General features: G+C 44.9%; 1 protein-coding gene across 2 annotated transcripts; it reads left to right on the top strand.

Annotated features, from left to right (window-relative positions):
- Positions 1-25,796, top strand: LEMD1 (LEM domain containing 1). 2 transcript variants are annotated; one of them, XM_059414090.1, is made up of 6 exons: positions 1-303; positions 467-587; positions 1,381-1,503; positions 4,123-4,193; positions 24,023-24,099; positions 25,208-25,796. In XM_059414090.1, the coding sequence occupies exons 2-6, from the start codon at positions 506-508 to the stop codon at positions 25,401-25,403; spliced, it is 549 nt and encodes a 182-aa protein (XP_059270073.1). In that variant the 5' UTR covers positions 1-303; positions 467-505; the 3' UTR covers positions 25,404-25,796. The 2 variants fall into 2 exon arrangements, with proteins under 2 accessions (XP_059270073.1, XP_059270072.1); XM_059414089.1 differs by having other exon boundaries at positions 1-308.
- The last annotated feature ends 33 nt before the right edge of the window (positions 25,797-25,829 follow it).

Raw genomic sequence — 25,829 nt, 5'->3', positions numbered from 1 at the left:
CTCTTGACTCTCTGTACTCTCATCAAAAGGAGGGCAGGGATAAATAACTTTTATTTAACTCACTAGAAAATCTCTCTCAGCTCTTTCATATTTAATTAACTTCTTATCTTCTCAGAGCTCTACGTCTTACTCAGAGTTCCTAAGCTGTCATGGAAGTTATTTGTTCCCGTGTTCATTTGAGGCAGAAGAATTTTCTCCCATGAGATGGGTAGAAAAGTTAGAAATAATTCAACCCCGGAGACACTGAGGGAAGTAGCACCCACCCAAAGCTTTGTGTAGAGGCAACCTCAACCCAAGAGAGATGTATGGTAGAGAATGGTGGTTTTGGGGTGGGAGGTGTGTTATTGCCTGCGCGTCTCCAAAAGTGGAGGGATTGGGTTGTAAGCCCTTCTGTGGACTTTTGGGAAAGTTCTAGTTCTTCTCTGTAAGGCTGATTTAATGAGTTGACTGTTTTCCTCTTTTGTAGATTGCACTGTCTGAAAGAGACCCAACTCCTCCTCACACCATGGTGGATGTGAAGTGTCTGAGGGACTATGAGTTACAGCATGAACTTCGTAAGCTCGGATTCTCACCTGGACCAATACTCCGTACGTATGAGGCAAACATCAGAGACTCGTCGTTTATTATTTACAAACTACCTCCCAAGATTTAAAATTATTTACTGTGGAAGGGACATAACGCAACTAAAAAACATTAACATGGAAATAGAAAAAAAAAATTCTTAAAACGCAGAAAATCGGGGCGCCTGGGTGGCTCAGTGGGTTAAAGCCTCTGCCTTCCGCTCAGGTCATGATCCCAGGGTCCTGGGATGGAGCCCCTCATCGGGCTCTCTGCTCAGCGGGGAGCCTGCTTCCTCCTCTCTCTCTCTGCCTGCCTCTCTGCCTACTTGTAATCTCTGTCTGTCAAGTAAATAAATAAATAAAAATAAATTTTAAAAAAACGCAGAAAACCATAAAGAAGGAAGGAGTGAGAAATACACCCAGATTCTGTGCACAGGTTACTAAGTAGGGTGCCCGAGAGAAAGGACTGGTTTCTTCCAATGAGGAAACCTGGTTACTCTTGCTTCTATCACCCTGTTAGGTTTTTTTTCGTTTCTAGTCCGTGCACTATGTTAACTTTATGTACATATTCATATTCCCCGTAGATAGGAAGTGCAATTTTGTCAGTCTTACTTTTGGATATATCCATTGGAGACCTCACCTTAATTGCTTGTGGAAGGAAAGGAGTGCGTTGAGTAGCTGTGGGGTGGACCCGATTGTAAAGACCGTAATTAACCATGTAAGGTACAAGAATAAGGATCCCTCTGTGAAATACCGCGAGCACAGTGAGATCCCCTGCAGGAGCGGCATAGCTTAATCCATTCTCCACCTCCTTCTTCAGCTTCCACCAGAAAAGTGTATGAAAAAAAGTTAGTGCAGCTGTTGGTCTCACCTCCCTGTACACCACCGGTGATGAATGGACCTGAGGGGCTGAACGGAGCTCAGGATGATGACGGCAGTAATGGTACGATCAGAAGCTGTACTGTTTGATAACAACTGTGGGCTTATTCATACCTGGTCTGGGATGCTCTATGCAGCTGGAAATGCTAGGCAGGGTGACCTATGAATTGGCCTTATGGCCTGGAGAATTGGTCCCCGGGCCACAAAAGGAATCCATTATCCCATGGCCATGTTCATGCCAGCAACTCCACTGGGTGGAAAGAGGGAGGAGGGAGAAGAACTGGTCAATTTGCCGGTCCTCTTACTAGCCAGAGCCAAATCTGTGTTTGATTTCTAAAACCGGAGTTCCTACAGGTCGTTTTCCACATCTCCTTTGAGACCCCAAACTCTGCTTTGCCTCATTCAATAAATGGGACGATTATTTTCTTCAGATTAAATGATTTCAAATCCATTCAGAAAGATGAACCAAACAGTACCTCCCGAAAGTCCTATGCCTACTGCCCTTCTGGCTTCATGGGAGCTGACCACAGCAGGTCTCCTCCGAGCTCCCGGGTAGGTGCAGAGCTGTGGTCTCTGGGATCTGGCTCGGGGGGTGGGTGGCTTCTGTTCCACTAGCCCCTGCCCCCACAGGCACCATTCTCCTGTAGGGGGTGGGCTCGGAGATTCCTACAGTCCATTCCAAGGCTGTTTCATTCAGTAAATAATTTATTAGGAGTCATCTAAGAGGCACAGTAAAGTAACAGGAACTGCCATGCTGGAAGGCCCCCCACCCCCAGTGCACTTCTGGCCTAATGTGCAATATCTCATTTAAGTCTCACAAACTTTTAGCTGACATTCCGATAGGCAGAGTGACCAACCCAAAAATCGAATAGCTAGGACGCGGCCCCAGAATGTGCCGTGAACAGCAAGGTCCGTTGTCTCCGTCACCATTACACAGGCAGCTCCTGGAACATTCCCAGGCACGGAGTGGGAATGCAGGTTGTGTTTGTTGAAAGAGGGTGACCGAACTGAGATTTGAACCCAGGTCTGGTTCTCATCATTGTGCTCTTGCCCAAGCCTTACACTGCTCTCATGATCTCTACTGTGAGGACGAACACATTACCTTTTTGACTGTCTTTGACCTACCAAACCCCGGCAATTTCATACAGCTCAAGGGAGTAGTTGAACAAGTAAGATAAGTGCCTGGGGCCTTTTGAAAAATCTGCTGGTGATGCCTGGTATCGCCGGAGCACAGTTCTGAGAGATTTCCCTAAGTCCTGCGGGGTCAGCCTCATTGGAAAGAGCAGCAGGGCTGGGGGACCGGACCCCACCAGCTCCTGAGCATACCGCAGGCCCTTTCTGCAAGGGGGATATGTTCAGAGTCCTGTCCCAGACCTGCGACTGAGGGTGTTTCCTGCCCTAGACAGGAGCTGAAGGGACTAGACCAGCCTTCTGATGAAAAGGAGGGCCAGGCTGGAAGGTTCCAGAGAGGAAGGCTTGTGTCCTTACTGCTCACAGCTGCCCAGGACGGCAAGTCAGAGCTGCAGAGCCAAGCTGTGGTGGTCCCAGACCAAGCTCTCCTGCTTCCCAGCACGCAGCCCTTCACAGAGGGGCACGCATGCCCAGGCTTCGAAAAAATGGGTCCTTCCGTTTGTGAGCTTTGCCATTACCTTACGGACTGTGCTCACCTGATGCCAGATACATGCAGGCAGTCAGGTCAGAGGTGAAAGCTCTGGGTCAGTCCCTCCCTTGTCATGCAATTCTGTGGTGTCAGTGGACAGTGCTTAGGTCAGGTACACAATGACTGCTTTCTCCGGGTCAGGTCTGAATCAGATATTTAAATCTGCTCATTGGAGGAGCCTCAGAGACCCTGGTGCCATTAGAATGAAGGGGTTGTCACAGGACTGATAAAGTCCTGGGGAGATTCACAGAAACACCTCGTCCCGGGGGGGGGGTGGTCACGGTGGGGAACATGTGGCAGGGGACAGTTCAGAGGCAAAGCAGTAGGTAACCCAGACAACGGGTGGATTTGATTTTTTTTCTCATTTTCACTCTTTGTTTTGGCACCGAGTGGACATAGCTTTTAGTCGAACCTCTTCTCCAGCGTCCCAGACATTTCTGAGTCAGGGGGCTCCTTTAAAATCCCCTCCAGCAGCTCTGCTCCATGTGCAACAGTCATGATTGCTGTGAGTTTATCAAAATGCTTCTCCACGGGCTGAAGCCAAGGGTTGATGAACAACTACCTTTCCTGCCCCTGGCAGTGTCCCCAGAGGTAAAGTCCTTTAGGGCAGGTCTGACCTTTCTGCCTCTGGGGGCTTCTTCCAACCTGGAAGGAGAAAGTCCTCCCGCCGACCTTGACATTCAGGGACTGGTGAGGCTTGCAGCTGGTTCAAAGGGGCAATAACTAGACTGAAAACAGCCACCCAGAGGCGTGGCCAGCTGTGAGCTCCTGGAGTCGTACAGACATGACGACCTTTTCCTGTTAGGAGCCCTCCCTGTGTTCCCAGGGGAAGGCCGCAGCGCTTTGCACAAAGGCCACTGCAGAAATGCCCTCTGCCCTCAGCAGAGCAAAGTGAATTTTCTTCCCCTCATGAACTTCTTCTGCCCTACAATTGGGAGAATGCACCCCGATGACTGGTGTTTATTTCCTTCTCTAGCTCGTATGTTCTCATGGCCTATTCTCCTTTTGTTTTTCATGATCCAGAGCTTAATGCCACTATCATTTTGAAAGGAAATATCATTCTCTCATCAGAAAAAAACAAGGAACCCAAAAAAGTATGTACAATTCTAATGCATGAATGCTTTTACCCATACTATATTAAACATAGGAAATAGCACTCCTCCTATGTATTAAGAAAGGAAATCGCAAAAGTGACTGCATTCTGTTCCAGCGGGAAAATCCTAGTTTACAATAGTTCACTGTAATGCAGGTTTCTGTTTTGTGAAGCTATTGCCATGTTCTGGCTCAAGACCCAGAGTCACCGTCCCCCTGTCTCTCCCTGAGTTTGCAGCTGTCCTGCTTTGCCCTCTGACTGCCATTCCCCGCCCCGACGGCCACCCCCGCCCCTTTCCCTGCCACAGGGTCCACATTCGCCTTGGCACCCACCTTGAGCAGAGAATCCTGCTTCCTTCTCTCTCTCTCTTTTTTTTTTAAAGGACTTTTAAAAAAGATTTTATTTATTTGACAGAGAGTGCAAGCAGGCAGAATGGCAGGCAGAGAGAGAGAGAGAAGCAGGCTCCCCACCAAGCAAGGAGCCCGATGGGGACTCAGTCTCAGGACCCTGGGATTATGACCTGAGCCAAAGGCAGCCGCTTAACCGACTGAGCCACCCGGGCGTCCCCCTGCTTCCGTCTCTTTTCCAGACACTGAGCTCTGGCTTCTACCCTCAGTGCCATGTTGAAGCTCATGGCCAAGTGTGTGAAGGTCAGAGGTTTTGTCATGATGCCTCACTGGCTTAGTCCTTCTTCCCCCGGCTTCATCCTGGGGCTTCCGGGAAGTCACTTAACAGATGTCAACTCCTCGTGCGGCTTGATAGCTGGACCTACTTCATAGCGTGGGGCGAAGGGAAAGCGCCTGAATGAGGCACATAATTAGTTCACATAATGAACTCCAAGATGCCAACCCCAAGGATTTTTCCAGTCTTCTGACCACTGTCCCTCCGTATTTAGAGACGCCTGTCTCTTTCCATTTTGAGGACACAGTGGTGGCTTGGTTCCTGATTCTGCCCTTCTGACAGTTTCCATCCTGGCTGTCTTCAGGCCCTCAGGGAGATCTGTCTCGGGCCCCCTCTGCTCCGGCTCCGCATCATTTCCATTGCCCAACTCCTTGCCTTTGCCTCCTGTCCTCTTTCCACACAGAAGCTTCCCCACGGGCCCTGTCCCCCGAGGCAGAGGCCTTCACATGCAGCCCCCTCCCGGAGAGCTCTTTCCTTTGCTTTCCTCGTCTTTCGTTCCTTCCTCATGCAGCAAATGTTACTTATAATTGTGACATTTCGTAGACTACACAAAGCATATTTATTCCTCTCCCCAGGGTGAGCTCTACCTCCCAGCTCCTCCCACAGAGGACATCCAGGACCATGCTTATTTTCACCCACCCCAAACCTGCATCTGTGGCCTCTGTTCACCTTGATGCTCTTACCACCTTCCGGTGGCCCCGGGCTCAAGGTCTCAGAGTTATTTTGGAACACCCATTGCCCCTCACATATAAAGAGTTGCCAGTGGATTTGAATTATGATTTTTAAAAATCCATATCTCCTTTCTGCTCTCCTAGCTTGCATCCGTATTACTCATAACCCTGAGATCAAGACCTGAGCTGAGATCAAGTCTGACGCTTAACCGAATGAGCCACCCAGGTGCCCCCATAGTATGCGTTTTATTTTTTATTGGAACGATTGTAACATCCTCCTAACTGACCTCCGCCTCTAACGTTCCCTGATTCCATCGGACACATTTGAGCAGTGTTTGGGCCGAGTCATTCACTCGTCTGGAAACAAGGGGCAAACTTGCCATACAGCACGAGGAGACCCCAGTATCTCCCACATCCTCCTACAAATTCTTCCCTGCTTTCCCACCTCTCTTACTTCCTCCCCATGTGCTTTTGCCTCAACTGCTCCTTATGCCTGGCATTCTTTTCAGCCTCCAACCCCCCACTCTATCCCCTGTCCATTTTTCTTCTGGTTAAAATCTTGTGATTGTTTAAGGACCCGACTCCAAGGCCATGCCTGTGCATTCCCTTAACATTGCCATCCATCCCCTTCAACAGCTGTCGCGGGCCCTGGCACAGAGTAGGAGCCCAGAGCTCACCCCAGCGCATCTACCGAACAGCTCTAGCGACAAACAGGTTAGTTTGCCAGCATAGCCCAGTACTGAGTACTCCTCGCTGAGTTTCAGTAAATGAGAAGGAAATGCGAAATACACATTCCTGTAGCTTTGGTTTCCCATTAGGAAAGAATTTGGATCTGATGAAGTAATTCTGGTAGCTTATCAAACATTCTAAAAGAATTTTTTAAATCTTCCAAATGGGAAGATCAGAGGGATCCTTCCCATTCAGAAAACCTCTTGTCGGCAGAACACCCCTTTGTCTAGTTCCTGCACAGACACAGAGGGGAAAAAAAAACCAACCTGAGTATTTGCGGTGCATGGGGGTGGGACTGGCGCCCTTGGGTCTTTGCCTTCCGTAAACCTGAAATAAAACCACATCAATACTTTGAATTGGCAAGAGAACTCAATAGAAAGTTTGTGAGTCCCAAAATGTTTGCATCTGAAGGATATATAGAAGCCATTCTGATTCTCAGATGGGCCTCGAGACATCTGTTCAACTTTAAATTCTGAAGTAAGTGTAAATAAGCATTTAAATTTCCATGTAAAAGGTGGTAAAAAGTGTGTTTATGGAGTCCCTTGTCTAACACTATAGGCTTCAACGATGTAAGAGCAGTGGTGTGTACCTAACTGTCCTGTGAGTAGCTGGAGAGGCAGAATTTGCGCTGCTTTGAAACACCAACGAGCACCTGTTTCTCTCTTACCCAGCGGATACAAACCACTTTGAGATTTGGCTTATGTCCCTTTCCGGTCGCTTTGTAACCCGCACGTGCCTGTGTTTTATCAGACCACATGCGCAACCCCCTGCTTTGGCGATTCAGACCCCTCAGAAAGTCAGGCCAATGTATTTTTTTATTGGGGATTTTTTCATCACATGAACTCGGCGCACAGCGGGTGCCTCCGGTGATGGAGAAGGCAGGAAAGCCAATGTGTGTAACGCAAGCTCTAAGTCCTGCCCACCAAAGAGGGCGAAGTGGGATTTGGGATGCTGGGGAAGCAGAATGATCTGCCACATCAGGCTGCCTAGAGTGGCCTCGGAGTAAGGTGACCCTGTCATTTACACCCCGTACAGGATGCTTTTGAGACGAAAGGGGACACTTCTAGAAGGGACGCCGGAATAACGGGAATCCAGCAGGACGGTCCTGGCAAACTGGGGCATCTGGGCCCCCCGGGGCTTAGGAATGGTTCCAGGGGTGGGGTGGGGTGTCTGCACGTGTACTCCCAACTCTGGACAGCTGCTTGTCCAACCCCCAGAGGGCTGCTGGGCCCGGGAGCTGTGTGCTCTGCAGCGCCCCTGGCCCCTTCCGAGTCTCCTTGGTCCCTCCCAGACACGCATGCTCAGTGCTGCCAGCATCCCAGTTCTCTGTTCTCCCAGCGCAGAAAACTCTCTGTTCCATCTTGCCACCTGTGCTACACATTCCACTGGGAGCTTCTAAAAACGAGTTCCATGAGTCTGGGCCTTGCAGTCTGCCCTTTCTGTCCTCCCCGACTGCCACCCTCTGCCTAAGAGCTTCGGCTTCAGGTTGTAAAACCCTGAGCACGGAAACCTACAGTCTTTGAATGCTCTGCATTGAACCCGGTGCCAGGCCTACGGGGAGAGGGGGAGGGAGTTACTCAGTCTTTGAGCTGCTCAGTTTTTGTTGGCTGAACCCAAGGAAACCTTTTCCCTATATTGATGTGGACCATCTCCCTTTCTCTGACTTCCCATTCTGTACCATCTCTTTTGTCTCTTAGAACTACCTTAACGTTTTCTCCTGAGGCACAATGCTTAGGGCCCTGTGAATTGATGACCACCCAGGGAATGGTTGCAACAGATTTTCCACCCCTGGGTCTCAGCCTGTGAATTAACAGCTAATTACCTATTCTGGGCTTTGTGCTAGAACTTTCTGCGGGAGAAAATAGGTGCGCGAGGAGCCACGGTTCTTGCCCTGGAGGAGCTTAAAAAATGAGCTCTGGAAACAAAGAATGTGTGTATTAAAAATCTGGACTCTAGGGGCGCCTGGGTGGCTCAGTGGGTTAAAGCCTCTGCCTTCAGCTCAGGTCATGGGTCCTGGGATAGAGCCCCATGTCGGGCTCTCTGCTCAGCAGGGAACCTGCTTCCCTTCCTCTCTCTCTGCCTACTTGTGATCTCTGTCAAATAAATAAAATCTTAAAAAAAAAAAAATCTGGACTCTAGAGCCAGACTGCCTGGATTCAAATCCCAGCTCTGCCATTGACCTAGACAGGACACCTGACCTCCCCGTCTTCATTTCCTCATCTATAAATCAGGCTCATAAATGGTCTCAACGTCATAGAGCGTCGCGAGAATGAAGTTAAAATATGTGAAACAGAGTACAGATGCCATACTGTAAGAGTCACATAGGTACACTAATAGCTAGTAATGTCGTTAGTACGATCATAGAAAAAACATGATATTTAATTATCTACAAAATAAAGCAAACTACTTAGTGGAAAATAATATGATGGCAACGGAACGTCAGTATTAAACTCCTAAGTGCTACAGAGAAGGGTTTCTCAGCGTGCCCACAGGTATATTTATCGAATTAAATATACAGATGTAATTAAAGATTATTCTCTATATCAGTGCTGTGTGTTGAATGGGGCAGAACAACCTTTGAAAAAGAAGTCATATGTGTCCTCCTTGTATGTAAGGATGCCTTCTTAATCTATGCTAAATCCTTCCCCTGCTTTTTGAAACATTGAAAAAATTATTTATTTACTTATTTACTTTTAAAAGATTTTGTTTATTTACTTGACAGAGAGAGAAATCACAAGTAGGCAGAGAGGCAGGCAGACTGAGAGGGAGAAACAGGTTCCCTACCGAGCAGAGAGCCCATTGTGGGGCTCGATCCCAGGACACTGAGATCATGACCTGAGCCAAAGGCAGAGGCTTAAACCACTGAGCCATCCAGGCACCCCAGAATAATTTATTTTTGAAAGAACTTCAAACTGAGGGACAGTGGCAAGATTGGTATAAAGAAATCCTAGATTGCTCTTGCCCAGATTATCCAGTGGTTAGCTTTTACCGCCTTCACTCTGTGCGCGTGTACACACACATACATGTACGTGTCCACGCACATGCCCTACTATTGTGTCTTTGAACTGTTTGAGGGTCCACTGTAGACAGGAAGTCTCTCAGCTCCCCTGCACGTCTTCTGCTACCCCCAAAGGACACCATCCTCCATAACTACCATGTGGTGCTCCGAAGAGAGACATTCACATGGATTCAATGCTGCCGTCTAATAATCAGACCCCATTCATATTTCACCAACTGTCCCCAAAATGTCTTTCGGCTTTCTGGTCCACGACCAGTCCAGGGACACACTTTGCCTCTCGGCAGCCTTCTTCAGTCTGGAGGAACGGTGCCTCAATCTTTCCCTGTCATCCTTATCCTTGACTGTTTTAGAAAGTACAGGCCTTTCATTCTCTCTGATTTTTCCTTTTGACTATTCATAGAGGCTTTGCATTCTGGGCAGAAATACCTCAGACGGAGTGCTGTGCTCTTCTCAGAGCATCACACCAGGGAACAATGTCATCCTGTCCCACTGCCGGTGACGGCAACCTAAATCACCTGGGAAAGTTGGCGTCTGTCAGATTTCTCCCCTTTGTAACCGATCCGGCTTTTGTGGGGAATTATTCTGAAATGATACCAACATAGTGTTCCTCATCAAACCTCATCCATTGTCCCCAGCACCCATGGATGACTGCCTGATTCCGCCTCCATTATGATGATGGCCCATTAAGATTTGTTATATCTAGGGGCACCTGGCTGGTTCAGTTGATAAAACATGTGACTCTTGACCTCGGGGTTGAGTTCAAGCCCCATGGCGGGCAGAGAGATTACTCAAAAAAAAAAAAAAAAAAAAAATTAAAAATAAGGATAAAAAGATTTTCTATTTCTATCCTTCCTTCTGTATTTTTTAGTTGACATTCTACCATAAAGAAGAGCTCCCCTTCTCATTCATTCATTCGTGTATATTAGCATGGGCTTGTTGATTCCTTTTGGCCCATAGGTTGTATTCACTGATATCATTTTACTGCTCAAATTGTTTCATTTTGGCCTGTGGGAGCCCTTTTCAAAACGTGTACTGTGTCCTTTTAATATGTCCTCATTATTCCTTGAGGATTTTCTTAATTTCCGGTACAAGAAATTTCAGTCCCTTCTTGTGCTTTGCCTGCCCTGGGAGCCTTGGTTCCTTTCATTGCAGGGTGGTATTTGGAAACCAAAATTTAGGCATTTAGGGAGCTCATTGCTCCTGGGGAGTCGTGGCTTCCAGGCCCTCTGAGTGAATAGAGCTAAAAAATAAATATCTGCGTATGTACACATACACCTAAACATCTGTAACGATTTTGTCTCTCTCTCTACATAAAGTTAAAAGCTTTATGTTGATCTCCGGTTCCGATCCAATATTTCAATGTTCTTTCTACCCTTTCCCCTTCCTACAACAGTGAGAAACCTGGCTTCTGTTATCCCCAATGTATTTTTGGTCAATTTAAAAATTTTTGTCAGTGTAACAAGTCTCCCACCGTAACAGCTACTGCCTCTTCTGCAAAACTCCCATGACCCCCTCCTCTGCCACTGGACGTGCCAAACCCTCCACGTGGCCATTCTCTCGCCATCCCTCTTCCTTGGACACAGGGCACACAAATGCCTTCGTGCTGTCTCTTCCTCTCCTTCTTCAACCATAAGGGACCCCCATGTCCCCCTCCATATACACAGCCCCCTGCCCTCCTTCTCTTTGGCCTCTGGACACGCTGGCCCTCAGCACCCATGTCCCCTCTTCCCACACTGACTCCCAGGGGAAGGAAAGGAAGGGAAGGAAAGCTCATGTCTCTTTTTTCTTCCAATTCTGAGGTCTTTTTCCATATCTTTGTGCCAAAACTCTAATAGGATTTTTACTCTCCTATTACTGATGATAAGTTACCATGTTGGCCTGCAATTAGCACGTGCGTTGACTACCCCGAATGCTACCCTCGGGAGGCCCGATGTGCCAAGGGAGTATGTGTTAAAGGACTACTTAAGTATGCAGTTTGAGCTGAGTTGCATGAAAAGGTTTTAGGAGACCCCATGTTAAACATCGCTGTAACCGTTTCTTAATCAATTGAAAAAATCCTTATTCCCAGTAGTAGTTGTATATTCCACTTGGGTCAAAGTGAAGAGTAAATTACATATTCTATAACTACTTAATAAGCCCTCTCTTCTTACCTGTAACGTGCTAATGGGAGCTAAATACTGTCTTTACAAGGAATGTAATTTAACATTCTCCCTACAAAAATACTAACCTCCTGGCAGATATACTTAAATATGCTTAATGATCAATATGTCTTTATCTTATTGAGGACATGCTGATTCTTTCTGTGTAATAGAACCCAGTTTTTGAAATACAAGCGCAGCAGGAAGCTATAGTGAGAACAAACTCTGATTACAGTGATAACATGTTAATAAAGGTAAAATTATTTTCGTAAAACTGAATTATGAGTGGCGGTGTTTTCTTCCTATAGAAAAAGATGAATTTATTTAGAAAATGCAGCTTCTCCTTTTCACCTCCGAATATAACCTTTGGCCAATTTATCCTCTGCATTATAGGTCTATGGCTCTGTGTATCAATTTAGGGAGAGGAGTTTCCCCACTGCACCTCCTATATGAGAACCCCAGATTATATTGCTCTCTTGGGACTTTTAAGGTTTTGTAAGTAGCAGACCCTGTTCATCACTATTCGTAAGTTCAGGTGTGATTTTTTTTGTCATTATTGATCATGGAATTTCCTATTTGAAAGGCTTCTCGAAGGAGGCTCTGTGGCCTCTTTCAGATGAAGGATGAGGAAACGGGCCAAGAGGGATTATGACTCACCCAAGACCACACGGAGAGGTAGCAGAAGAATCAGAAATACATTTCCAGCCTCCTAATTTCCATTCTATTGCCCTTTCCTTTAGAGCAGGCTGCCAAAAGGGGAGGAAGGGCAACCAGGCACCTGAGTAGTGAAACAGCTCCCCCCAGTGTCTCTTTCCATGATATCGCAGAAGGCTTCCTGGACAGGAGTTCACCTGTGGAAGCAGGGGCTTCTGGTCCGGAGATCGCTTTGTAATGAGAGCCCTTAGGAGGCACTCTTCTGTGCTCCTTCCACTCAAACGCAGAAGCCCTGGTACAGAAATGAACACTGTTCAAATGGGCTGACGTATATGCAGATAGGCAGCTGGCATTTACCCAAGGGGACAGAAAAAAATTCAAACCTGAAAATATTTTTGACGTTTTATGATAGATCTTAGGTATCTAAAAAAGATATAAAAAATTCTATAATGAGCAGGTAGATTCCCACCCCAGAGATTAAAAAAGTAAATCCGTTCTGTTGATGACCAGTGGAGCCCTTCTTTTTTTTTTAAATTATTATTTTTTATTTTTTAAAGATTTTATTTATTTATTTGAGAGAGAGACAGTGAGAGAGAGCATGAGCAAGGAGAAGGTCAGAGGGAGATGCAGACTCCGCATGGAGCTAGGAGCCCGATGTGGGACTTGATCCCAGGACTCCGGGATCATGACCTGAGCCGAAGGCAGTCGTCCAACCAACTGAGCCACCCAGGCGTCCCAGTGGAGCCCTTCTCGATCGTATTCCTTCCTCTTCCTTCCTTCCCCGCAAGGTAACCACTATCCAGAATTTGCTGCTTTTCCCTTCCTTTATATACCCACAAACTTTAGTTTCTCCTGATGTTAGATTTCATTTAAATGACATCGTCATAGGGCACCTGGGTGGCTCATTTGATCAGGAGTCCCACTCTTGATTTAGGCTCAGGTCATGATCTCAGGATCATGAGATCGAGCCCCAAGTCACACTCTACACAAGGCGTGGAGCCTGCTTGGGATTCTCTGTCTCTTTCTCTCTGCCCCTCCCCACCTTCTCTCACTCACTCATTCACTCACTCAATAAATAAATAACAGCATCATATAAATATTTTCTGTAACTTCCAATTATCATTCAGCATTATGCCATGGGCTTCTTCCAATATTTATAGTGCTGGTTCATTCATTTGTACTGCTATATAGTTATTGTAAAAATATATTATCCATTCCTTATTTATTGGACATTTGGATTGTTTCCAGGTTTTTCTAATAAGAGCTATGGTGCTACAAACATTGTGATATGTGACTCATTGTATACATGTGCAAGAATTTTTTTCTGATTGAATGAATACACCTAGGAGTGGAATTACTGGATAACCAGGGACACAGACCTCTTCAACTTTAGAGATATGTTAAGTAACCCTACAAAGTGACGAGTCATTTTCCATTTCTACCAGCAATATATGAAGAGCTCTGTCATTCTTAATCTTCAAAATTTCATATCGCCTCACTTAATGTTTATCAAAGTAGTGGGTATAAGATTGTATTTCAGTATAATGATAATTTGCTTATTATTTTGCTTATAAGGTTGAGCATCTTACATGTTTTTGATCACTTGTGTTTTCTCATCTATGAAGTGCCGGTTCGTGTCTTTTGCCCATTTTTCTATTAGGTTATCTTTTTCTTGTTAAGGTACAGGATCTCTTTGTATATTTTGGATACTAATCCATTGTCAGTCATAAGTGTAGCACGTATCTTCTAGTAGTCTGGGCTTATCTTTTTTTTTTTTAATAGGAGTTTTGGGTTCACAGCAAAATTGAGAGAAAGGTGCAGAGATTTCTTCTCTACTCCCTGCTCCCATACATGCATAGTCTTCCCTTTTACCATCCCCCGCTTGGGCCCTGTATTTTCACTCTTTCCTCAGTGACTTAAAAAAAAAAAAGTAATGACAAAAATAATTTCAACTTACAAAAAGTTTCTAACAAATAATTCTTCTATGGTCTTCACCCAGGTTTACTGGTTTTTAACATTTTGCCATATTTGTTATATCATTTTATCTGTTCTTTTCTTGGACTAAATTGTAAACATCATGATCTTTTATGCCATCCCCAAAACTTCGGTGTATATTTCCTTAGACTGAAGACATAAAGATATTCACACTACAGTGACAAGAATCAGAAATTTCTCTTTTTTTCTAAAGATTTTATTTCTTCAAGAGTGAGCATGAGTGAGAGCGCACAGACAGAGGGAGCAGCAGGCAGAGAGAAGAGGGAGAAGCAGACTCCCCACTGAGCAGGGAGCCCGATGCTACTCGATGCTATGGGGCTCCAGCCCAGGACCCTGGGATCATGACCTGAGCCGAAGGCAGATGCTTAACCGACTGAGCCACCCCGATGCCCCAGAAATTTTTCTACTAGGATTAAATTGACATAAAATTTACTACTTTAAAGCGCACAATTCTCTGACATTTGGGGGCATTCGTAGTGCTGTGAAACTATCACCTCTATCTCGTCTCAAAAGGTTTTCATGACCTCAAAATAAAACTCAATACTCGTTAAGCAGGTCCTTCCCAACAGGTTCATACGAATGGAATAGTCAGTCTGTGACATTTTGCAACTGGCTTCTTTCACCCACCTAACAGTTTGCAAGGTTCATCCACATCACAGCCTGCATTTGTATCAGCGCCTGAGAGAATAACGTTCCGTTACATGAATAGACCACATTTGCCTACTCATTTGTCTGCTGATGGACATTTAGGTCTTTCCCACCTCTTCCACCTCTTGGAAAAGTGATACTGTAAAAACCCAAGGACAATTTGAATGGAAATTCAAATTCTGTTTTCAATTCTTTCAGATATACACCTAGGAGTGGAATTGCTGGGTCATGTGGTGTTTCTGTGCTTAACGTTTTTAGTAGAGGCTAAATCAATTTCCACATTAGCTGCAGCATTTTACATTCACACTAATACCTGAGGACCCAGGGTTACCATACCCTTCACAACACCTGTCGTTCTATGCGACTTGTTTTTAGTAGCCATCCTGGAGGATGTGAAATGCTATCTCAGTGAGTTTGGATTTCCATTTTCCTAATGACTAATGATGTTGAGCATCTTTTCACGTGCTTATTGGCCATTCATATATCTTCTTTGGATAAATGTCTAGTCCAGCCCTTTGTCTGTTTTTTAATTAGGTTGCTTGTTTTTTTATTGTTGGGTTATAAGAGTTCCTATATATTCTGAAAGCCAGACTGTTGTCAGAGAAAAGATTTGCAAATATTTTTTCCCATTCTGTGGGTTGCCTTTTTATTTTCTTGGTAATGTCTCAAAGGTCTTCAGAAGTTTGATTATGATGCGTATTTGGTATAGATTTCTTTGTGTCTGCTCTGTCCTCAGAAATTCACTGAGTTTCTTGAATCTGTACATTTATGTCTTTGGCCAAATTTGGGACATTTTCAGCCATTATTTCTTCAAATATCTTTTTCAGCTTGACCTCATTCTCCTCTCCTTCAGGGCCTCTGATGACACAAATGCTCAGTCTTCTACAGTAATCCTCCTAGACTCTGTTTATCTGGGGGTTTTGTGTGTGTGTGTGTGTGTGTGTGTGTGTGCTTTTATTTCTTTTCCTGTTTTCTCTCTGTGTTTTGTTGTGGGTGATTTATACAGTTCTATCTTCACGTAGATTGATTCTTTCCTCTGTGTTCCCCCATTCTTCTGTCAAGCCCATCTAGTGAGTTTTTAATTTCGGTGGTTGCATTTTTTTTTTCACTTCTAAATTTACACGGGGCTCTTCTGTATATATATTCTACTTTTTTGCAAGGAGTTAATTTTTTTTTTGTTACAAAACATTTCCTATTGCTCATATTGCCTATGAAAAGCATTTTATGGTGGCCGCTTTAAAATCCTGGTCAGATAATTCCAACATCTGTGTCATCTCCATTGGCTGATGTTTATGAGACTCCGGATCTCAGTTAAATCTTTTGTTTCAGCAGGGCTCCTCAGACTCCACACTGAGGAACTGTGGGGAAGCGGGGGAAGAGGGGCCCCAGCTCTTTGCTGTCAGGTGGGGATAGAAGTCCAGGTCCCGGGGTGCCTGGGTGGCTCAGCGGGTTAAAGCCTCTGCCTTCAGCTCAGGTCATGATCTCAGGGACCTGGGATTGGGCCCCACGTCGGGCTCTCTGCTCAGCGGGGAGCCTACTTCCTCATATCTCTCTCTGTCTGCCTCTGCCTGCTTGTGATCTCTGTCTGTCAAATGGATGAATAGAATCTTTGGAAAAAAAAAAAAAAAAAAACAAGTCCAGGTCCCCCTCCGGGCCTCCAGTGCCACCCTGGTCTGGGTGTGGAGGCACCTTGTTGCTGGGCTACTGTTGGGGTGGGGGCTCCTGTGTGGCCTCCATTGACTCCACCCCTGTGGGGAGGGGGAGGATTTGACACCTGGGGCTGGTGGTCCAAGCTTCCCCCCTGCATCTTGGCTGGTGGGGATGGGGGTGGGCCCTGTGGCTGGGGTACAACAGTGATTGTCAAAAAAGTCTCCCATCATGCTTGGTTGCCCCTTTCTTCTTTTCAGTCCTTAGGCTATTCTGGGGGCTTTTTCCATTTGCACCCATTATGGTTTTCAGGTTACCTTTCTCCAGCGCTCCCTCTGGGGGTAAAAGCATGACCCAGGACACTCACCATGTGTCATTCCTGGGTGCTAAGGTCCCTAGTCCCTCTGCTTCTCTCCACCTTTCAGCATCTTTTTATATTTGCTTTATATGTAATGTCCAGGTTTTGGAGCAATACTCAGTAGAAGAAATTGAGAGAAGCATATCTATCCCATCTTGTTCCCAATCCCATTTGTGAAGTCTGCCCTTTTTCTTCTGATCTGCACTGTTAGCTTTTGTCCTATATCCAATTTCCATACATACATGGTTGTTTCAAAATGTACCCAGGATTTGTTTTAACCACATATGGTAAGGGGACAGACGTGGAGAGAGCGGCCACTGAAAGAGTTCGTGGCACGCAGGGCCACGTGGGGAAGGACCAGGGTCAATGGATGTGGTGGGGGATGGGGGCCGGGGGCGGTGAGAGAAAGATATGGCCACCGAATTCATCGTGGTTTTTGTAGGAAGAAATTGGTCAGGTAAGGTACGCATTTTAGAATTGGCTAGTTTTAACTATTTCAGTGGACTCCAGGCCACAGGACTGGTTCCTAATTGGCCAGTATCCGGCCCCGGGCTGAATTACAGCAGGGGAAATATTGGGTTGGTGTGTGAAAGGCAAAGGAGATAGTTGGGGATATGGGTTTGGGGTTGGTTGACTTGCCTCTGAAAGGCTTGCTCACGTGCCTTCTCTCTAGGATTAGCAAGAGTCAAGATGTCAAAAAGCATCATAAACCACAGATAACAAAAGCCGTGATTAATTCAACAGGGTCTCTATTCTCATCAGTTTGTCTGGCCTGTGCCAACAGCAGAATGTTTTAATTACCTTAACAAGCCCCCATCCTCCTTTCTGTTTTAAAATAGATTCTCTATTTGACTTGTCCTTTTGTCCTTCCATATAGATTTTAGAATCAGCTTATCAAGTTCCACGAAAAATTCAGACTAGAATTTTGATTGAAATTTTATTGACTTTATGAATTAATTTGGAAAGAGCAAAATCTTTATTGTTTGTTGACTCTTCCTGTTCCTGTTCTTTACATTAATTTAAATTTTCTTTAATGTCCTTCAGTAAGATTTTATAATTTTTCTCAGTGTAGATCATGTTCATCTTTTATTAGATTTAGCAGGTAGCTGTTTTAAGTTTTTAATTTTTGTTGCTCTTGGGGATAGTATCTTTTAAAAATCATGTTTAAAGGGTTTGTTGCTAGTATATAGAAATAGAATTGACTTTTGCGTATTGATCTTATAACAATGACCCTCTGCAATTATAATAATTTTTCTGTAGATTTTTTTTTAGTGCAGTTTGTATATCTTTCTTTGTTTATTTGTTTGTTTTATTGGACTGGCTAAGTCTCCTTTGTTACATCATTAAATAAGAATGGTAATAAGAATTCTTTCCTTGGTTCTGATTTTAAAGGAAATACAGGGGCACCTGGGTGGCTCAGTGGATTAAAGCCTCTGCCTTTGGCTCAGGTCATTATCTCAGAGTTCTGGGATCAAACCCCATATCGGGCTCTCTGGTCCGCAGGGAGCCTGCTTCCTCCTCTCTTTCTGCCTGCCTCTCTGCCTAGTTGTGATCTCTGTCTGTCAAATAAATAAATTAAAAAAAAAAAAAAAAGGAAATACATTTAGCATTTTGCCTTTGAGATGATTTTTGGTGTAGGTATTGGAAGACACTTTTTGTCAAGTTAAAGAAGTTCCTGTTCTGTTCCTGGTTTGCTAGAAGAGTCCCTTTAAAAAAATTAACAAACCAGGAATCGTGACGATCATAATGTTTTCAACCTTTCTTTTTTTAATGTGGTAGAGATTATTTTAGAAGGCTTTTAATTAATTCAAAATCATGACTTAGGTTAACAGAGCACAGTGTTGAAAATGAGAGCTTTATTAAATCAGGGCTGAGGTAAAAACAATGAAGTAAAAGTCTGAAATTACTGTAGGATCTGTTATTAATGAAATCATTTTTAGTCAATAAAGGACTTTGAGGTTAACTCAATATTAAGGAGCTCTAAATCAAAAGGTTTTTTCCTGGCTGGGAGCAGGTTCACAATGGCCAGTTTGTCAAGCTATTGGTAAAAATGTCTGGTTCTATAGTATAAGTTGTTTTTGAAAAACTGCCATCCATGAACTAGCGTGATTGGAAAGCGTAACACATTGTAGTTAGGAAAGGGTTTCATCCCCGACCCTTGGAACAGCACTGCCTCCTGACACGCCCAGAGGCCAGCAGTAAGAAATCCTGGGTAAGGGGTCCCTGGGGGGCTTGGTCAGTTGAGCAACTGTCTTTTAGCTCAAGTCATGATCTCAGGGTCCTGCGATCGAGTCCTTCACTAGGCTCCTTGCTCAGCGGGGAGTCTGCTTCTCCCTCTGCCTGCCTCTCTGCCTGCTTGTGCTCTCTCTCTCTCTCTGATAAATGAATAAATAAAATCTTTTTTTTTAAGATTTTATTTATTCATTTGTCAGAGAGAGAGAGAGAGAAAGAGCAAGCACAGGCAGAGTGGCAGGCAGAGTCAGAGGGAGAAGCAGGCTCCTGGCGGAGCAAGGAGCCCAATGTGGGACTCGATCCCAGGATGCTGGGATCATGACTTGAGCCGAAGGCAGCTGCTTAACCAACTGAGCCACCCAGGCGTCCCTGACTAAATAAAATCTTAAAAAGAAGTAGCAGTAGTAGTAGTCATTGTCGTCCTGGGAGAGTAAGAGAAAGGAGCGGGGAAGAAGTTGGCACAGTTCGGCATGGTGCCTGACACCCCCTCTCTTGATTGCCTGTAACTGCAGGGGTCAGGCTATGACAGGGGTCTGGCTAGGTTTGGGGGGTCTACCTTGTCAAATACGTGTCTCGTGGATATGCAAACATACTTTTATTTCCTCATTCCCCAAAATGAATTGTTTTAAGTCACAGTAGATCATTTTCAAAAATCAAATACCTTTTTTGATGAGTAAGGATTGAATGAGAAAACAAAATGATTCTTTTTCATCTGGTTCTGGATATTAGCCCAGGGTTTTGTAGTTCCCTATAATACAGTAGGACATAATATCTCATACACACTCTGGTTGCAGATTCCATGGATATACTAAGTAAACCAGAATTAGCACAAAATTAGTTTATCTAGAAAAATCTTCCTTAAAAAAAAGAACAATTCATCGAAGATAATTAATAAGAAATCAGATGGCTACAAGTTTCATTTCTATGGGAAGGGAATTAATGATTTGATCATTTATCAGTTAGTGAGAACAGTTTTTACAAACATGTTCTGCTCTGTTTTTCATGATGAGTTTCCCCAATAGATTACAAAACAAGAACACAAAGCACTGGGTCCAGAATATGGGGGCTCGGTTACAGTTGTGCTTTCTCCTAATCATGTAACCCAGGCAAATAGTTTCACTCCTATAAACCTCAATTTTCTCATTTATAAAATGGCCACTACATGGGGCATCTGGGTGGCTCAGTCACTAAGCATCTGCCTTCGGCTCAGGTTGTGATCCCAAGGTGTCGGAATTAAACCCCGCACAGGGCTTCCTGCAGGAAGCCTGCTTCTCCCTCTCCCACTCCCCTGCTTGTGTTTCCTCTCTGGCTGTCTCTCTCTGTCAAATAACTAAATATAATCTTTAAAATAAAATGAGATAAAATAAAATAAAATGGCCACTACAGAGTTATTAGAAAGAATATGTGGCTGGGGGCATGTTGAATGCCCAAGACAACAGATGCTCAAAACATGATATTTCTAATTTTCTTCTAGTAAAGCCTGCCTCACTATCCATCTTCTGCAGGATAGCAGAGTGAGCATGGCAGGGGCTCTGAGACTATGCCACCTGGGTTGACTCCTGGCTCTGCCATCTCACCAGCTGTGTGGCCAAGGGCACGCGATTTAAACTCTCCATGCCTCGGTTTTGTCGTCTGTGAAATGGGCACCATAAAAGCACCTTCCTCACAGGGTGTTGGTATTGAGAATTAAATGGATTTATTTATGTAAGATGCTTAGAGTGGTGCTTGGCACACAGGAAATAACTACATAGGTGTCAAGATGATATTAAGACACTCGTTTATCGAATTGGCATATCTCAGGATAATTACATCTGTCACTACAGCTGTGATCAATAACATGTGGATGGGTGACATTTTCTTTTTTTTTTTTTTTCAGATATATTTTTTTAAGATTTTATTTATTTATTTGACAGACAGAGATCACAAGTAGGCAGAGAGGCAGGCAGAGAGAGAGGAAGGGAAGCAGGCTCCCCGCTGAGCAGAGAGCCCGACACGGGGCTCGATCCCAGGACCCTGGGATCATGACCTGAGCTGAAGGCAGAGGCTTTAACCCACTGAACCACCCAGGCGCCCCTGGGTGACATTTTCTGACTTGAATGCCAGGGGATTAATGAAGAGGGTGGGGAAGCAGAGGCGGCCACAACCTTAGCTGTGAATGCTTTGAAAACAGCCAGACTTTTTTTCCTTTTTTTTTTTTCCCAATTCTAGCTCCAGGCATAGGGAGAAAGGAGCATTACACTCCCCCAGGGGGGCGATTTCATCCTCACTAAACCATTGCTTTAATGAACACCAATATTTTTTAGTTCCATTGCAAATGGCATTTATAGTGAAAACCGTATTTTAACAACATTAAAGGAATTTTTTTTTAAATGAAAAATGAATCAACTCTAAACATGCCACCTGACACAAAAACCGTTTCATTGTTTCTATTTCCCTCTAGCTGTTGTTTATGGGCACCGCATGGTGAAAGTTTAGCCAGTTGTCATCACTGTGCGTGTACAATTCTCTACTCTGTTTGCCATGATCAATAACCCTGACTTTATAATCATTATTCTTATTGATGGCTGAACAGTCAAGTTGATAAGCCATAATTACTCCTTTTTTGAAAACCCAAATGTCCACATTTCATATGCTATAGGGGGAACTCTACGTGTGAATGATAGTCAAGGACAGAAATGATAAAAGGAGAGGCAATCAAAGACCTAAACCTCCTTGTGGCAGGAGGGAAGAGAAAGAAGGGAATACTGGATTGCCTAAGAGCTGTGAAATCCTATAATTTGATTTTGCAAAAGACTTCTACCCCCAATGTTTTGTTGAACAGACCTATTTTTGCATGTAGGAGAATTTAAAAGAAGTTGCATGTGATGGGTACGTGGAGGCTCATTATCCTGTTGTCTACTTTTGTGTCTGCTTGAAACTTTCTGTAATTAAAAAGGTTGAAAAAAAAATGTGCTTATAAACGATTTTTCCTACACCCTTGAAAAGAGTTTGAAGCGTCTCTTGGTAGCAAACCACCACTGGATCCTTGAGGATTTTCAAAGTCTGTTTTCTGCAAGTGTCCCCTTCTTCTGGGAAATCGTAGGTGTGTGCACATATGTAGTGTCTGCACTGGGCTGCTTTCTTGATGTGGCCTTCCTGGGCTGGGCATAGCTTCCCATCATCAGCAGAGGCCTGGCTTGGGTATCACTAAGCAATTGTTAAGAACCTCTCTGGGGCGCCTGGGTGGCTCAGTGGGTTAAAGCCTCTACCTTCAGCTCAGGTCATGATCCCAGGGTCCTGGGATCAAGCCCCACATCTGGCTCTCTGCTCAGCGGGGAGCCTGCTTCCCTTCCTCTCTCTCTGTTTGCCTCTCTGCCTACTTGTGATCTCTGTCTGTCAAATTCAAAAAAAAAAAAAAAAGAACATCTTCTTTAAGAAGACAAGGCAAGGGAGTGGAGGTGAGAGGGGGAGGCCATAGCTGCTTGGGCATCCGTGGCCAGTACCGGGAAGCGGGTGACCAGTCATAAATGATGGTACACCAAGCCATGCTCTCCCCACAGCCTACCTTGGGCTGAGACCATCGGTCCTGCCGACACAACACCTGACTGGGACATTGCAGATATTTGAGGATGATGAGGCCCGCATCATAACCATGAATGGACAGTCAGCTAAACTAGACACATGAGGAAAAACAGCAACATGCAATTAATAATAATGACCAGAATCACAATTATTATTGCTAACGTGCATTGAATGCTGACTATGGGCCAGGAGATGTTTTAATCATTTGGCATATGTATATATATATATATATATATATATATACACACATATACATATATATATATTTTTAGACTTTATTTCAGACAGAAAGAAGAGAGAGAGAGAGCACACATGAGCAGGGGGAGGGGTAGAGGGAGAAGCACACTCCCTACTAAGCAGGAAACCCAATGTGGGGCTCGATCCCAGGACCCTGGGATCATGACCTGAGCTGAAGGCAGTTGCTTAACTGACTGAGCCACCCAGGGGCCCCTCATTTGCATATGGTAAGTCGCTCCATCTTTACAACTCTATTTCACAGGGAGGAAACAAAGGCATAGAGAACTGTACCATTTCACTTTATTGGAAAAATAACAAAATGAAAGGAAGTTTTGGGAAAAGAACAGAAAATGTGATTGTCCTGACTTCTATACCTTTTACAGGACAGCATTTTCATTTTCTGAAATTACTTTTCTGTTTTTTTTTTTTTTAAGATTTTATTTATTTGACAGAGAGAGACATAGGGAGAGAGAGGGGGAACACAAGTGGGTTGGGGGAGGGGGTGGGGGTGGGGTGTCAGAGGAGAGGCAGCTTCCACTGAGCAGGGAGCCTGATGCGGGGCGCAATCCCAGGACCCTGGGATCATGACCTGAGCCCAAGGCAGATGCTTAATGACTGAGCAACCCAGGCACCCCATACTTTCCAGTTTTTGTCCATGGCCAACTTGCTTTTCATTTTATTTTTAATTAATTTATTTAATTTTTAAAAAGAGTTCTTTATTTCTTGAGAGTGAGAGAGAGAGAGTGCGTGCACATGAGTGTGCAAATTGGGGTGAGGGTGGATGCCGAGGGAAAGGGACAGGGAATCCTCAAGCAGATTCCCCACTGAGCATGGAGCCCCACGCGGGGCTCGATCTCATGACCCTGAGGCCATGACCTGAACCAAAACCAAGGGTCGGTCGCTCAACTGATTGAGCAATAACATTATTCTTTATATATAAATGATGCCTGCTCATAAAAAAACAAAAACAACTCCAAGCAATAAGGCACAAAGAAGAGCAAAATAAAGAGTTTGTTACCAGAGTGTCTATTGTTAAGGCATGAGTCACTGCAGTATAATATTACTCCACGGCATGGGAATGTTTTTGCTAATTATTGAGTAAAGGCAAACTGGAAGTTTGTGTTATGAGGTGGCTAAAGACCTGATGTAACAGAAATATCGATCAGTCCTCAGAGTATATGGCTTTTTATAGAATAAAAAAAATAAAGTCCTTTGTACCAGACCTGGGAAACAATAAATTCTTTTCTTTCTGTTCATTAGAGACTCGAGACTTCCATCACCAAACCAAAAGCCCTAGATATCAACTGCCTGGTTTATAAGCATTCCGAGGGAATAAGGTAATGCTTTTCTTAGCATGTGAGAGGATATTGTTGTCTTATATAACTCCTGGGGACAAATTTGTTATTCAAATTTCTGTGAAGGGCTTGAGGCTGAATAGAATCTGTTGAGAAAGAAAAGATTCGTCGTATCTCATCATTTCTTTTTCTTTTTTAAGTTTTGATGTATTTGTCAGAGGGAGAGAAAGAGAGCACCAGCAGGGAAGCAGCAGGCGGAGGGAGAAGCAGGCTCCCCACTAAGCAAGGAGCCCAATGTGGGGCTCCATCCCAGGACCCCAGGATCATGACCTGAGCCGAAGGCAGACGCTTAATCCACTGAGCCACCCAGGCATCCCTGTAGCTCATCATTTCAAAACTGAAAAGACTTTGCATGAACTATCTAGTTCACCACTTAAGTTTGGAGATAAGGAAATAGGCCGGAGAGGCTGGATACTGAAAGTCACTACAAACTGAGACCAGAATCCGTTCCTATTTATGTCCTGAAAAATAGGGAGAGAGAGAGAAAAAAAAAAGAGCAGGTAGTTGAAATAAGAGCTCAAGACAGGCCATTTTAGTTGTTGTTCAGAAAGAAAAGTCTTCCGGAAAATTCCAGAACTTCTGAATAAACTTAGGCAGATTTCCAGGATTAGACAAGTGGGTCCATACATAAACTCTCACTAAGATATTTCAGACCCTACCCACTTGTCCTTTTAAATCAACATTAGCAGATTTCGAAAGCATTTCCCATCCTACCCCTGAGGGGCAGTCCTTACACGTGTGGAGAGAGAAAGGAGAGAGCGTGGGTCCCGGCATCCCCCATCCACCTGGACCCATTCCCAGTGGGGGCTGACGGGTCTGCGGGTCCCTGCGGCAGGCCTTGGGCCAACATAGGGAGACGGTGTGCAAGCGGGTGGTCCTACTAAAAAATGCTTTTGGGGATTTTAGGGATCTCACATCCCTGGGATCCCTCGTTAGCCTCCCTTGTTGAAATCAGCCTAGGTTTTAAACAAGTAGAGGGCTGCTCTCTCAATTGTAGCCTCACGTCGGTTGCTCCCTTGGGGCCCAAGGTCCACATACGTTAAAGAGGTGCTCAAGTCCACAGCCCTAAGAACCACTCATGTTTTCACAGGTTACCCAAGAGAGCGTCAAACCCCAGATGCAGAGGATGGAGCACCCGAGAGACTGGCGACTGCCCCGGGAACAGGAGTTTTGAGTACGGGAACCTAGAAATGCTTCCCGTGGGCTTGAAGCTCGCTGTGCTTGGTATCTTCATCATTGTCATCTTTGTCTACATAACGGTGGAAAGGAAGCCATTCTTTGGCTAAGTGCTTTAGAACAGAGCAGGGAGGGAGCAGCTGAGCGCAGCTCGAAGCCCTCCAGCTGCAGGAAAAGAACAGAAAGACTGCTCCAACCGGGGTGCCCAGCCCCACAGCCAGGTTGCTTTCCATTGTGCTGCTGCTCTCACAAATCTGTACCCAGGCTCAGGATTTCAAAGCCGAAGGGGCCTCACGTGCTGTCTGGTTCACCACTCGTGTTTCAGAATAAGGAACTAGTCCGGGGAGGTCGAGGACAGTGCCAAAAGTCGAAATGAACAAAAACCAACATCCACTGTGGCAGAAACTAGGGACAGAATGGGGCACTCCTGTCGAGGAGCTTGGGCAGAAGGAGTCCCCTGGGTCGTGCTGGCCATCAATAAAACCACCACCACATTTGAGCATACTTCCAAAAAAGAAAACCGTGCCTCGCGTTTT

Source organism: Mustela nigripes, chromosome 10, assembly GCF_022355385.1.
Source record: "Mustela nigripes isolate SB6536 chromosome 10, MUSNIG.SB6536, whole genome shotgun sequence".
NCBI classification, from domain to species: domain Eukaryota; kingdom Metazoa; phylum Chordata; class Mammalia; order Carnivora; family Mustelidae; genus Mustela; species Mustela nigripes.
The sequence above is the reverse complement of the archived record's forward strand: the minus strand, read 5'-3'. Positions and strand labels throughout refer to the sequence as shown.

Coding starts and splice junctions, on each gene's coding strand:
- LEMD1 (XM_059414089.1), top strand. Junction 588..1,380: donor CTCACCTGGACCAATACTCC/GTACGTATGAGG, acceptor CTCCTTCTTCAG/CTTCCACCAGAAAAGTGTAT. Junction 1,504..4,122: donor GGATGATGACGGCAGTAATG/GTACGATCAGAA, acceptor TTCATGATCCAG/AGCTTAATGCCACTATCATT.